General features: G+C 39.0%; 2 protein-coding genes across 8 annotated transcripts in view; both read right to left on the reverse strand.

The window, feature by feature from the left end:
• PAPOLA (poly(A) polymerase alpha) overlaps positions 1-4,809 on the reverse strand; it is a 43,659-nt gene extending 38,850 nt beyond the window's left edge. For 3 of the 6 annotated variants that reach the window (XM_053981627.1, XM_053981626.1, XM_053981625.1), the window contains exon 1: positions 4,495-4,809. In XM_053981627.1, coding sequence (XP_053837602.1) covers positions 4,495-4,502 — 8 coding nt within the window. In that variant the 5' untranslated portion in view covers positions 4,503-4,809. Of the gene's footprint in view, positions 1-4,271; positions 4,336-4,494 lie in introns of those variants that run through there. The other 3 variants (XM_053981624.1, XM_053981628.1, XM_053981629.1) reach the window with 3 other exon arrangements.
• Positions 4,810-6,379: 1,570 nt separating this feature from the next.
• The window catches only part of AK7 (adenylate kinase 7), a 28,186-nt gene continuing 19,272 nt past the window's right edge, over positions 6,380-15,293 (reverse strand). For both annotated transcript variants that reach the window (XM_053981340.1, XM_053981338.1), the window contains exons 15-18: positions 14,656-14,853; positions 10,508-10,728; positions 8,250-8,408; positions 6,380-6,516 (exon numbers count right to left, since the gene is read on the reverse strand). In XM_053981340.1, coding sequence (XP_053837315.1) covers positions 6,466-6,516; positions 8,250-8,408; positions 10,508-10,728; positions 14,656-14,853 — 629 coding nt within the window. In that variant the 3' untranslated portion in view covers positions 6,380-6,465. The remainder of the gene's footprint in view (positions 6,517-8,249; positions 8,409-10,507; positions 10,729-14,655; positions 14,854-15,293) is intronic.

A 15,293-nucleotide genomic window follows, 5' to 3' on the forward strand; every position in this document is an offset into this window, starting at 1 on the left:
TTCCACGTCCATTCTAAAAGTACTATTTTTAGTGCCATTTCTGTTAAGATTTTACATTTCTTATCACAAAGTACAGTTGCCATCAGCACCACACTATCTAAATATCATGCTCCTGAAATTTGGGAAACTTCACAAAATTAAAAGACAATACAAACAACTAAGATATTAAAAATACATAGCATAATACTGAACAAATAATAACAATTTAAATCCCCCTAAGTTTCAAATTCATCCAGATACTAAGACAAAATACACAACTTAAGGATTCTCAATGATTATCCTCACTTCTCTATTTGCCTCAACCAATTAGCTCAGCAAAATTTATTCCTTTTTATTTGCTGATGTAAGACACCCAAGTAAAATTCCTGAAACAATACTGGTCATCACACCATCTGGTTAACCAGCTGGAGCTAAATTCATGGAGCTAAAGCTCCACTGTGTCCAGATTCAGAGAAACTCCATTGAGGGGTTTTGCTTCTTTTTACATTTCCTTCAGCAATGAGTGACTGGCAATTCAGAGAGAAGATTCCAGCTTAACACTAACACCATCACTCCACACAGTTTGAAAAATCTAGGCAGGAAACATCAACGAAGTCTGTGCAATTCAGTTACTGGGGAACATATGTCTCAAATGGTTAAGCCAATACAGCTGTCCCTCCTGAATAAAAGTTTCAATACCTAGCAGAATATCACTGGACCATTCAGGCCATGAATTGTCTTCAACTGTCAATATGAGGTGTTCAAAACAAATACTGATTTGAACACAGGCATTGCAGCAACAGCAGGTAACAGGGCTACAGAAGAGGCTCACCTACGGCAAAAGGAAGGCCATTCATACACATTCTGCTAACCTTGGATGTTCTCCTGAGCTCTCTGGCTCTTCTGTTCATGCAGAAGAATAAGGAAGGCAGCATGTACAAACAAAAAGTCATCCACAATAGTCTTACTAACACACTTGTGAAGGAGAAGTTTCTCAAGTTTAAAGAAAAGAAAGTGCTAATGAACTGCACAGGCAGCAGTTGAACCAAAACCTATTTTTATTGCTATATGGGAGACAAAAAACTCAAGAGCAATTTAAGAATTTCAGTAAAGCTGAATCAAAAGATAACAGGGACAATAAACTAAGAACTAGGAATCCCAGAAAGCATTTCACTATTAAGAGATTAATTTGTCTCAGTGGTGAAATCTGCTCAGCCCAAAATAACCGGGTTCCCAAGTTCTGTGCAGTACCTTTATATTAATAGGTATAAACTCAGTCCTTTATTTTAGAGTGATACTGGAAGACTGAGAGCTATTGCAAAACCATATATATCCTTGCCATCTAATCCTCAGCACAGATTTTTATATTAATTGCTTCTCAATTAAGAAAGCTATAACTTTAAGTTATGGCAACTATTCCTCTAAAGTCAGTCAGTCCATTGCTCTGCAAAGTTAAGAATAATTTAATTCCTTGCCTAACAGCCTATAAAATTCCCAACTCCCTCTGTTCAGAAACACACAACTTATCCATTCCCAGTCAGCACAAGCCATTTTAAATACAGTGCTGTATTTCTGGCATGTAAGCTGACAGTCTCTAAGGAAAAGTGAAGAAAACAGTGACTTTGCCTATGTCTACAGCAAAGTTCAGTGAAAGAAAAAATGAAAAGCCTTACTTCAGAAGTGAGAATCAGCTTGACTGTCCACTGGAAAGAATAACTCTTAATGACATTCCAAAACTCTAATATAGAAGTTACTAGTACTAACAATACTTAAAATTTATAGATATTATGGCACTTTTAAATGTTCGTGTATATGACTCATAGCACTTTTCCACTTCTGGTTACAGAATAGAACAAAACATTTCAAAAGTGTTTTGCCATGAATTCAGCAGACATAGACATTCAGTAGCATACCAAGAAACAGATTGATGTTTTCTCTATTTGGAGGGTTAGAAAGCCCCAGGTTACATGAAAAGACTAAATCATCACTCATATAAACATAGCTCCAGCTTCACTGAGTCAGAAGCCTTTCTGTATAAGCCCCAGATCCAACTAAAACACATTAATAACTTAGTAAGTTCATTCTTCCCTGGCATCTTATGTGCTAGATAATGCACATAACCATTCTATACCTAACCATGCACTAAAACATATCTTTATGACTTCTTCCTCATACAACTGCTAGCACTTCCCACATGAGAATTTTAACAAAAAGTCACATAAGTTTCTAGGATAAATTTTAATATTTAAAAAAATACTAAAGGCTTCTGTAAATGCCAGATATCAGCTTACTACTGATATACCATATACAGGAAGAAATTGCTTGGTTTTATACTTTTGTACCATACTGTTAAGAAGTGCAATATGAACATTGGTGTACAGCTCTGGAGAACCCAGAACTCCAGGTTAAGAATGATGACAATCTCTGCTTGTATGGGAAATCAGTTTTGACAACTCCTGTCAAAAAAAAAAAAAAAAAAAAAAAAAAAAAAAACCCAACAAAAAAAAAAAAAAACCCAAAAAAAAACCAAAACCGAACCCACATAGGGTCGTTCCACTTTCACGCAACAAGTTTATCATCCAGAAGACAGAAAGACAGAATCAACTGTCTGGAGAGAATTATACAGGAAAAATCTTCCCAAGCTGCCTCTTTCTTTTCTCTAAAGTCAGAGGCTTCACAAACTCAAGAATCAGCATCACCAGCATTTCTACTTACTGGCATTATAATACTCACTTTAAAGTCTTGACTGGATGATACCAAGTCAACAATGTCAAACATACAAATGACAGACCAAATGTATAAACTCAGAAAGCTTCATTTTTGCTAACTATGATAAATCTCCTGTACTAGTTAAGTTGCCAAGTAATGTTTATACTGAAAATAGCAATAACTTAGTGCCATTGTAACTATGCACTGTTATTTAAGTGTTTCCAGTTAAAGTATCATAGACACCTATATCAAGAGAAATTATCAAATCATTCCAAACTTTTCAAAGTTGAAGATCGCTATTATTACAACACATAAAAGCAGCTCAAACTTTTAAATGTTGTTACTAAGCCTTTGGAATTTATGTAGTCACAACACAACAAGCTAAGAATGAAAGCAAGTGGAATAAACACCCTCCCATTTTCCTGAGGCTGAAAAGCCTAACCAACTTCAAAAGCTGACTTGTGGTAACTTTTCACTGCCATAATTAACATGTGCAAAACTTATCTATAAAGACATTGGCGCTTCGTTATACAAGCATTAGACCCTACTCAGCATAACCATTTTCCTTCCTGCATTCACCCACTGGTCCTTTCCCCGCCATAAACCCTCTCAGATAAATTTTTATCATGTCATCTACCTCATGACTAACTTTGCAGTACTTCAGACTGAATTAACAACCACAACAGACAACCCTAGCTATTCGCCACTTAAAAGTTGACATATTTTTAACCACAGCGAATAATCCCAAATTATAAGAGTGAGAGAAAGAGTGTAGAATCACAAATTCTTTATATTTCTCCTTCAATAAAAAAAAAAAAAACACACAAACGAAAAACCAAACAAACAGACCAACCGAACAAAATATATAAACATGCCTTATTCTGAAAAGTCACTTTTCAGATAGATAACCTACACATCACTGTTTCCCTCGATCTCTATAATGTAATAAAATACTAAGATTATGAACTTCAGAACTGAGGAGCTGCAAGTTTTGACATCTCAATCAAAATTCGTAAAAACGTCAGCGATGAGGGGGGAAAATAAAAAAGGAAGCGGAAATAAAAATGCCAGAGGTGGGGTGAAAAAAATCAGCGCACAAACTGGGATGAATAAGGTCACACTTCGTTATTCCTGACTGCCAGCAGGGTCACGGCACGGCACGTCCAGTGCACAAGCGCCCCGGCTTGCCGGCGGCGGGCGGGAGGGACGCGCGGGCCCGCAGCCCGTCTGCCGGCCGGGGGCGCTGCCCGGAGCCGCCGGGAGCGGGGGGATCCAAGGGCAGCACGCCGGCCTCGGGGAGCCCACTGGAACCAGCGGCCCAGGGTCTCCTGCCCCCGGAAGGGGAAAGAACTGCCCGCGTGGTCACAGGGGGAAGAGACTTCGCCGGGGTTCTTGGGGGAAAAAGCGCTTCACCCTTAGCGGCCAGGGCGAGCAAGGGACAAACACGCGGGTCTCGCTCCTTCGTGCGCCCTGACCCAGCAGCGGGGAGCGGAGGACGCCGCACGCGTTCCCCCCGTCCCGCACGTTGCCGCTGCGAGATCGCAAAGGCGGCGACAGCAACACAAAAGCCACATCGCTATCACCTCCGGGCTCACACGATGCGGGGCGAGAAAGCGTGGAGCTCCGGGCGGCGCGGGCAGCAGCGCCAGGGCCGCACACTGCGGCAGCGGAAGCGCCCGGGCCGAGGGGACCGCGAGGGGGGAAGGGCCCGAGCCCCGGCAGGAAGGGCCCGGGCATGCGGGGAGCGCCGGGCCGGGGCCGGCACAACGCGAGCCCCGAGCGCGCCCCGCGAGCTCCCGGACTTACAACGGCATCGTCTCTCCGGCCCCTCCTCCTCCTCCTCCGCCGCCGCCACCACCACCGCCGCCGCGTCGTCCCCTTCTTCCTCCTCTTCTTCCTCCTCCCCCACCGCTGCCGACTGAAGACCGGTCACTCGTCCCGCGGAGCGCCGGGAGCCGCGACCATGGCACGGGCCGGGGCCAGGCCCCGGGAGCGGAGGGAGCGGCTGTGCCGGGCCCGGCCGCCGCCGCCGCTTCACTCGCCTCTTCCCCTCCGGCCTTCTAACATGGCGCCCGGACGCTACCACAGCAACGTCCCGGGGCGGGGAGGGCCTGACGCAGCGCGGCGGACACCCCCGCACGGCGCGCACGCTCGCCCGGCCGCGCGTGCGCAGGGGAGGCGGGGCCGCGGGGTACGCTGGGGAATGTAGTCGCGGCGGAGGCGGCAGCGGCGCCGGCCGCGGTTTGAAAACAAAGCGCCAACGGCCGTGGGGCGGCGCGTGCGCGGGAGCGGGCGGGCGGGCTCGGCTCGGCGCGGCTCGGCTCGGCTCGGCTCGGCTCGGCTCGGCTCGGCTCGACTCGGCTCGGCTCGGCGCGGGGCCAGGACCGGCTCCGGCGCCCCAGAGTCCTCGGGAGCCGCCCCGGCGCTCTGGGCTCGGCCCGCTGCGGAAGGGACTCGTTCAAAGGCAGCGCCGTGCGTGGCTTTGGCTGCCCGCGTCGGGCTCACGGTGCGTTCGTACCCTGCTCGAAGCAAATGGATCCTTTTCTAAGAGTTGTTCTTGAAACATCTGCCTGGAGTAGTCTGCATAAACTTTCAGAATATTAAAAAAGAGACACACTCTTTATAGTTCAGCTCAAAACTTTATTCTTAGAAAACTCAATGCATTACAGTAACTCCAGAGAAAAATTTGTTTGCCCTCTCTTTTTAAGTGTCCAGGTTTCATCTTTATTCTGAAAAATAGCTCTTTCAAACGAAAAAAGTGTCAGAAGCTACCGATTATTTAATCTTCAGCTGTCTCACAGGATAAATGGTGACTTTGGCTTACAGTATATAGGTCATAAAGATCACAAAAATACATGTTTCTTTAGAGTAGGAGATGATGGTTCTGAATTCTATTCCCAGCTTGTCTGTGTAACTATGAAAACAGATTAAATAAGATCCTCTACAAAAACACTAATGTATCGGATAAAAACATTGGGCATTAACACATCTAAAGTTCTGATACTCAAAAGTTACAGACAATATAGCTGTCAAATGTTTCTATATCACTATTATTTCAGCTCTTCCACTTTTTCCCCCTCCTTTTGCACAAAGGGTCCTTGCCTTCTATTTTGACAAAATCCTGTATTTGTTTTACACCAAGTATGCAATCACTTTCAGCTCAGCACAGATACGGTTCCTGTGACTGCTGGATGAAGTCAGCAAAATTGAGAAAGACAGATATTTGCTGGAAACTCTAGATTCTAAAAAAAATCTCTAAAAATATGTATCTAGTGTTGAATGCTGAAGATTATTAAATGAGTTCTACAGCCATGTGTGATACCAAAGTAAAACACAGGTTTTATGACATACCTGTGCTGGGAAACTGTTTACCAGTCAGTCTTCAGTGCAGCATAAGAAGACTGTATTGTATTAATTTTTGCCTCTTGGTAGCTGGGAGGGGAAATAAGAGAGTTTGCTGCTTCTATTTATTTCCTTTTTCAGTAGAAATACTTTTTATGATAAAAGTTTTTCTCAGGCTAGCAGCCTACATTCACTAAGGATTAGGAAAATAATATACAGATGTGTAAATGTATCAATCAATGCATGCAGCAAATAGAAATGTTGTAGAAGAGGTTTAAAAACCCAGTACGAAATAGTAATAAAGTATGATAAATAAAAATGAAGATTTCATAGTAAGCCTAAACAAAAATAACATCAGAAAGTAAACATTTTTTATCTAAAATGTATTAGGAATTTTCTCCCTTTTTGTTTCAAAATTTCTTTTGCTGCTAGGATTTAACGTTTATTCCAGTTGATATCAGGACTGTTCTTGAAGAGATATTCTGCCTATAAATAGAAGAGTTTCAAAATTGCAATTATTTTCACATCTCCAACTTTGAAATACATGAAAAATTACAAAGATATAGTGGATAGCATTGCTTTAAACAAAACTGCACAATGTATTAAATGTAACTTATGGCAGAAAATATCTCTGTGTCAGAGAAATCTCTTTCCCCCAAATACTGTCCAAAATGCCATCGACCTCACTCACCCTCTTCATAGCAGTCACTGTTTCTATTGTGGGCAAGAGAAGGAAGTGAGCCATTTATAACAGTTTTTGTCACTCCGAGGAAACATCTTGGAAGTACCTTAGAACTTGGTTTCTGGACCCACTGATACTGATCTTTAAAAGCTATGCAGTTATGAGGGAAGATCTCATACCCCTACAGCTACAGGTAGCTGTCACTCACCAGCAGGCAAAAAGGTTAAACCAATTGAACATAACTTAGTGCCTGAAGTTGGATTGTAACACAATTGCTTTCATTTCAAGCTTTTGCTGGATTAATAGAATGCTCTGTTTCAGCTTGTAAACAGCTTGGTTAGGATGTGCAGGCAGAACAGCAGCACAGCAATAACATTACAGCACCTGGATTCTGTCTGAATGCAATGCTGACCCTGCTTGCAGCTGGATAAGTTGAGCTGGATAACGTCCTGAGGTCATTTGCAACTGGAATTAGTCTGTGACTGTCCTACAGGATATTCTCCTTTATTTATGCGTGTATTGTGAAGGGAATTAACAAACTGGTTGCATTTATTATTATGACAATGTGATCAGTTGTGCCGGGGGTGGGGGTAGTGGGGGAGAGTGATGTCCTCCTTTCTGAAGAGTTAAAAATTTAAAATCATTTGAAAGTAGGCACAAGTAGCTAGAATTTTTGGGCTGCTGGTTGAACTTTACCTGAACCATATGGTTTGTTTTTAAGGCAAAGATGGATGGATTACAGTGAAACCTGGCACTAACAATCTGAACATTTATAATAGAATAGACAAAGCTGCAGCTTAAACATTACTTAAAAATTAATAGCTGGGGTAGACAGCCCATAGATCATGGTATATGAACCGTAACAACCACATTATTATAACAACCAGAACCAACCAAAAGCCCTCTGAAACCAACCTAAGAGGGTGTGGAGGTGACCCTTTAGCAAACCCTTGGTAACAGACAGGAAACCAATGAAGGGCAACCAGATCTCAGACCCTCATAGAGTTCTTGGTCCCATGAGGGATGTCCTGTGAGGGATGGGAAGTCTAGATTGTAAGGGTGTAATTGCCCAGGGATTTCTTCGTTTGTGGACTCTCTTTTGAGGCACCTAACTCCAGCTATCAGATATCATAGTAGGTTCATTGACACAAATCAATCTAATGGAAATGAAAGCCTAATGTAAAAAAAGTTCTTTAACTTCTAGTCCTCTGTGGCACAGCAGAGTTGTCAGGGTACATAAGATGTGCAGAGTGCATATACCAAGAAGAAACAGATTCTGGTAGTGATTTTTGTCCTATTGCTGTTTAACTACACTGGATACTTCCCTTGATACACAGTATCAACTGATCCCATAAGGAGTAGTTTCTGGGTCTTAATTTTCACTATAATTGCTGTTCACCAGAATTGCAGATTCTAATCATTAATTAGTTGCTATCCTGAAAGTGGGGAGGAAATTTAAGTCCTTTGATTAACAGAGTTTCTTTGGGTCTCTATGAGTATTCAAATATATTTAAGAAACAAAACATAATCACCTTACCAGAAAATTAACTGGATCATCTGGCCTGATCCTACAACATTCATTTATCCCTTGCATAAGTGTTGGCATGACATTCTGCATTAAATAGTTTCGTAGTGGAACAGACTGGGCCTCCAATAACTCTTCTTCTTGTTTTTTCACTTCCTCTTGCTGTTTATTCTACAAGCAATAAAGAAAAAAAAAATCGTTTGTAACATCTATCAAATAACATTTGGCTAAATAAGAGTGCTGGTCTAGAGTGAAAAAACAGTGTAAGAAGCTGTGGACAGAACTTTGAAGAACAAGTTGACAGTAAAAATTATTAACGGCTTATTAAATTTAGAGCACACAACATACTGAGAACAAAAATTGAACATAATAAGGACTGACATAATCTTCTTACTAAAATGATTTTATTTTTCTTCTTTAACACCTAAAAGGAGGTTTATTGTCAAGTCTTCAAGTGGTCCTGTTTCCATAAGGTATTTGGCAAAATGGTTGAAATACACTGTAGCACTTCAAAAATTAGTGCTATCGCAAAACACAGGTGGTTTCTTGAAGCTAATTTTACTTTACTTCTTGAAGCTTATTTTACTCAGTAGAAAGCCCCAGCTTTCTAAATTTTTAATTTGTTAATTGTGTTGGGTTTGTTTCTCTTTGGTTCCCTTAATTTGTTTTATTCATATGTCACTGATGTTTTTGAGGGGCTTGAGAGTCAAATAGACTAAAACCACAGTGAAATACATCTATTTCCACCAGCTAAATTTATTTCTGAATTCAGGTTAAATCAAATGATATTTTTATACTCAAAAAGTAAGAGGGATGAGGAAATAAAACTGCTGCAAGGTTTTCTTCCTTCCATTCACCAGCACTTAGTAGAATGCATACTTGCAGCAGCTTTAGCCAGAAGATTACTCCAACTCGTTTTCATTGTCCTCTCTTCACTCATTTTAATCAGTAGCCTGAGTCATATATAGACACAGCAACCAAGTCATACTCTGAAGACTGCTTTTCTATACTCAAGGCATAACACAGATGCAATATTCAGGTAAAACAGATACACCAGTTTTGACCTTATTCACTCAATCCAAGAGTGCTATTGAATAAATCTTGCAAGTGATCTTTGGCCACTGCTCAGAGACAGCAGCTAATCTACAGTGTCAAGGGCAAATCAACAGTCAACAGTTGCTTAGATCTGATCATCTGCCTATTTTAAAGGATAACCTTAAACACACGTTTTATTTAAACACCTGCTTCAGCTTTGATTAATGCAGTTTGCACTTTTAAAGGTAGATGGCTTGGATTGAATCTAGCTAAAACTTGTTAGCTATTCTTACGAATTTTACAGGGTACAAAATGCTGTTTAATGTTGAATGAAGCTGTAAATAATCAGAGATTAGAAAACTCTTATTTACAAGCCTACATCAGAGGAATGTAAATGCTTCTTTAAAAGTCAGTAATTTCAGCATATTATTACCCCATAGATGTGTATGGGCATTTAAATATAAGAAAAGGACTTTTCCATGGAATGATCAGTTTGTTTTTAAATCGCTCTAAAAGAAGACAATACACTTGCCTTCTGGTGAAATGGCCTGACTTTGGGTGTGAACAGGAACATTCTTTCAGTGTGCATTTCAGGTCATTTAACTAAATTGTCCTTGGGTGTGGAAAAGTAAATAAGGAAAAAGCATCACATGCAAGTCTTCTGGGGTCAGGTAGCCTAAATACCAAGTACTTATTAGAAAACAAAAACCATCCTTCAGACTGCATCAGGTAGTCCTTACTGAACTGAGTACTCAGCTCTTACACAGGTTCCTGCAGGCTCAGAAACCTTTCTGCAGTGTAGGCTGGAAGATTGGATCAGTGTTGAGCTAAAAATCTAGTTTGATAATTAAGAGTTAGTTTAGAAGTAAACTGACCAAAATGCAAAAGTCCTATTTGACTTGATAAGGAAAATACCCATTGATTGTAGTAGATATTTATAAATGGTAAAATAGAAGAGCTACAGCACAGCAGCAACAAGAGCACCATAAAAGTATTTTAAAGACATGCTGATACCAAAATGTAAAAAAATTCTATGTCTGTAACAAAAAAGACATTATATTCTGTAAGATAGGCTTCAAAATGCACTGTGGAGATAGCCTAACCCAGACCTAAAGTAGGATGTAAGGAACAAGAGAATTTATGCTACATTTCCCAAGTGTATTTACATAACATTACTTGAAGTCATCTAAAACACATAAATAATAATGTTTACCCAAAAATATGTATTAACGTACCCACTCTTCCCATCTTGCCATTCTTTCTTCCCTTTCCTTAGCTTCTTTACGCTTTTGTTCAGCTTTTTCTTGAGCTTCTTTGACAAGGCGTTCCTCAGCTGCCTGGCGTTCCAAAGCCTCCTTTTCTTCATCTGTCAAACCATAATTCCGAGGTTCTCCAATGTCTTTGATGATCTTTGATACAGTAAGTCTGTTTTCAGAATCTTCATATACAGCTATATCTTTTAAACAATACAAGAGAGAACCATTTCAAGGCTTTTTGTCAACTCTTCTGAAGTGTTATGCAAGATGTAAAAATATATTCTGTTCATGTTATTTGAATTTTCAAGTAAAAGATGTTGTTTTCAATTGCTTATAAATGACAATCTTTTGTTACATAGAATGAAGTTTTCTAAATCTGATTTTCTTTACTAGTTTCAGCTAAAATAGTTTGCCTTTTAAGCTGATGTAAGGAAAAAACATACTAAAATAAAATTTACAACTATTGTTTAACAATTGCAGCTTGCCCAGGTTTTGAAACCCAAAAAAGAGGTCAAATGCCATCTCTCAAAGATGTTCCTGGCACCAGTCTTATGTTAACTTATGCAGATGCACAAAACCATAAGTTTTGTCCTTCTCTCCCCACTGAATGCTACAAAATAGGTTGTTAGGATGTGGCACAAACTCCAATGTTTTCACTCTTACAGATTTACAAATACACAGACCTTTCTCCAGTTGATCTCTTACTGTGTTATATTTACAAAACTAATTTGTAGCTTCATGTAGGAACATAAGGACTGAACAAGACCTTCTTTTTCATTTTATTCCTTCTCCCCTTTTAATTGCTGAAAGTTCCTTGCACAATAAACTTGACAAGAAAGAAGAAAAAGAAAAAATACAGAAGAATGAAGATTTTCTCCAGGGCTCTCAGTTTCTATATGCATTCAGTGTGGGGAGGCAGAAGCAGTACAGGAATATACATGGAAAAGAGGAAAAGTGGGCGACTGAGGTAATGGGTTTGTTCGAGGGCATGAAATGGTAGGTGTAAAAGCACAGAAGTGGGTAAGGAGAGCATGCAGATGAGGGGGAAAAGAAGAATCAGAATACAGAATTTAGATGAGAATCCATTAGCCCTTCCTCCACAGTTCTTTAGGTAGTTATTTTGAAAGTCATTAGCAAAGCATTTTTCCCAGTTCTTTCTAATCACTGATTCAGGCAGAATCAGACTCTCAAATACTAATACAATTTTTCCAAGAGTTAAAGTGTTTGTGATTTGGACCTCAAATCCAAACTCTGATCATGAATTGAGGAGGGAACTAACATAGTTCTATGTGATAAAACTTATTTTACAGCTTCTTTCAAAAAATCAGGAATTACATTCCCGAAGTATTCCAAATTGAAGCAATACATTTGCTAGGCAAGCAGACCATCATTCCTACAAATTTAGCTGCACCTGGGTATATAAATTACAAAGAAAATAACTTTTCTTGTCATTTAAAGTATTGCTAAGACTGTTTTCAATGTTGAATTTGAGGTCTCAAAGACTGCATTTTTTAGATGGCCACAGAAGAGTACGATGTTCATGTTACAGCAATCAGAATTAACTACATTTATCCTCAAAAACTAATGCCTTTTAAATGAAAAATGAAGTTAGCAATGATGCTAGCTGAGAGAAAAGATCACTGGAGAAGGAGTTCACAAATTTAGGTCTTCAAAGGGAATTGCTGTGTAACTTTAACATGCCTTTTTGTATAAGAGCTAACATGCCTGTCACCATTCCAATTTGCAAATGAGAAAAACGAGACACAAGATAACTAACTTGCAGTCTCCATACAGTGAGTCATCAAAGCAAAGTTGAATTTCCAGAATCCTGAAGCCCACTTCTTTGTACTAATCATATTTCAAACTCAGAAAAAATACTAATCATAAAAATGATACATAAAACCATATGTTACAATTTTTTTAATTTAAGGTGGAAGAAAACTTTTATTATTTTGAAGCAATATTTAACAAGTGACAAGCACAATATTTAACCCCTTCTTCAGAATATAACTGAGCGAGCAGTTTGACTCCGATAAAATCCATTGCTACTTAATTCTATTCATCTGAAAATCCAGCTGAAACATTGACTAGAATGGAGGGGTATTGGCTGAGCTGGAGGATCCTCTCAGTGGTTCTCTTTGTAGTCTGTTCCTACCATTTTACAGCAGAAGCAACACACCTGTATGCTTCCATGGGTAACAACCAGGAATATGAATGGGTAAGGAGACAGTTCTGAGACAAACAGGACCTAAAGATGATGCTCATTTGAACAGGAGCATCAATGCTATAAACTCAATGTGAAAATCATCTATATCATCACAGTTGTGATACTGCAATAACTAAAATCCGTAAGCAAATCAGTTCCTGTATTTGGAATGGGCTACAGTTGAAGGATAATCTTTAAGCATAATTCTTTGACAGTGCCTCTACTTGCATATCTAGAAGTGTATAAACTAAGAATATGACCAATTGGTGACACCAGACCTTAATATTTACCATTTCAAACATTTACTTTCCACAATAGTGGAAACATTTACTTTCCACAATTCTAAAATAATTACACTAACTCACTATGTTTTCCCACTAATACACTTCCTAACAACACTTATATCTTATTATTTTCAAAATAATCTCCATGACTGACAATAAATAAAAATCTTGGAGAATCAATTGTGGCTAAGAGGGTTGAACAATTAACTTTTCATAATTCATCTCAAATAGACATTCCAAATATCAGCAGTTTGATTTTAGCTGCAGAGGTCTCTCACCCTTCTTCTTTGTTTCCTCTCCTCTCCCTGCCAAAACCCACCTTTTCTTTAGAATGCTGTCACACTGATCTCACTGGCATGAATAATCAGGTTATAGTTATCTTCTCAAGATTTCCCAGTGATAACAATTTTCTAGATAGTATGTAAGGAAAACAAATTTTCTCACATACAGGGATAGTGCAAAACAGATTCAGTCTCAGCCTTCCACTTTTGATTTCTAGTAATATTCTTAAATGCTTCTTAATTTACAGTTTGCCCACATACTGACATGGTGTTGCAAAATGTGGAAAATATAAAAATTTTCTTAAGAAATTATGTACTTTGATGTTTCATCTTTGTATACTTTGAAACTTGATCAACAAGAAGGCAGATTTAACCTATGAAACAGACAGCAAGCTCTAAATGATGTCCAGGTGTTAGAGAAACAAATTACTTGTTGGTAGAATTACCTTGTTAAGGTGTAGACCTGAAGAAGACTCAATGATCTCAGACCAATGGGCTGTTAACAAAGCTCAGGAAGAAGGATGTACCACTGATAGTGGACACAAAGAGTGCAGAATTTACAGGCCATAAAGACATCTTGCAGAATGCCCAAGGAAGAAACTAATAAAGCCAGCTCAGAAATTGTGCTGAAATCAGCTCCAGCTGGATAAAAGTTGATGCCAGCAGTGAGGAAATCACAACCACAGACTCAAGGACCATCAACACAAAAAACCCAAAAAACTGACCCAAAAGAAGAGAAACACTGAGCATGGGAAGCAAGAGAATAATTATCCAATAGAAGATTGAATACTAATCAATAAGGGAACTATGTACTAATCCCTTTGGTAAAATGTATAAATAGTGAAAAGTTTTGATAGTAGGGGTTTTTGATTTGTGGAGTACCACCATGCACAGGGGTTAGCACAACTCTGAAATAAACAATCAATTCCTCTCTTCAGGGTGTAATTATTAGCTTGTTGCCCACCAGGTAATACATCCAATTTTTGTGGACAATAGCATCATAGGATAAGTCTAAAGAAAAAAAATATAAGGAATCAAAATGTTTATGTCCATAAAAATGTACTCTTACACTTATCTGAAAGGATGCCAGTTTAGATCTGCAACCTAAGTCATAAAATTATTTTAATAATTAAGATCACAAAAATGAACAACTAACACCCCAAATTTTAGAAACAGTTTAACTGTAAAAGAACTTTTTTTCCAGGTATATAATTGCTTGTTGTATATGTATTCTGCAATGTTAATAAAAATATTATTTATATATGGACACTTACTATTTGCTTTTTGCAAGTGTTAAATTTGTAAGAACAAAATTTTTTTATTCATGTTATACCTACTAGTTTTATTATTCCATACCAATAAACTGAGGATGTATTTCAAGTTCATCAAAATAGTTGAGAACCGTCACATCATCGGTATTTATCTTGCGGAAGTGTTTCAGAATTTGCAGGAACTGGTTCTCACTATAATGAGTTCCAGCAACTTCACTTTCTGGCAGTTTTATTATTCTGTCTATAAGGAATTCATCAGATGCAGTCAAAGAAAAAACAAATTCTGTGAAGAAGAACATATTGTTTGAATATATACAAAATTTCCAAAGGAATCAAGCAAAAACAGCAGGATAAAGCAATTTCTACATAGATGAAAACCACTCTATTTTAATTCTCAGCATAACCAATGCATTACATTTTTATTCCATTAAGCTGCTGTAATCACAAGACAGCCACTACTGTTGTTATCAGCCAACAGCTGATGGCATTTTCACAAAAAAACACAAACAAACAAACAAACAACCCAGAAATTGAGCCCAATCCTTCCTTTTAATTAAGAAAACCTTCTTCAACAAAAAGGTGGTCAAGCATTGGAACAAGCTGTCAGGAGAAGTGATTGAGTCACCATCCCTGAAGGTATTTAAGAGATATGGAGATGTGGCACTCAAGGACATGGTTTAGTGGTGGACTTGGAAGTGTTCGGTTAATGGTTTGATTTGATGC

This window comes from Vidua macroura, chromosome 6, assembly GCF_024509145.1.
Source record: "Vidua macroura isolate BioBank_ID:100142 chromosome 6, ASM2450914v1, whole genome shotgun sequence".
NCBI classification, from domain to species: Eukaryota; Metazoa; Chordata; class Aves; order Passeriformes; family Viduidae; genus Vidua; species Vidua macroura.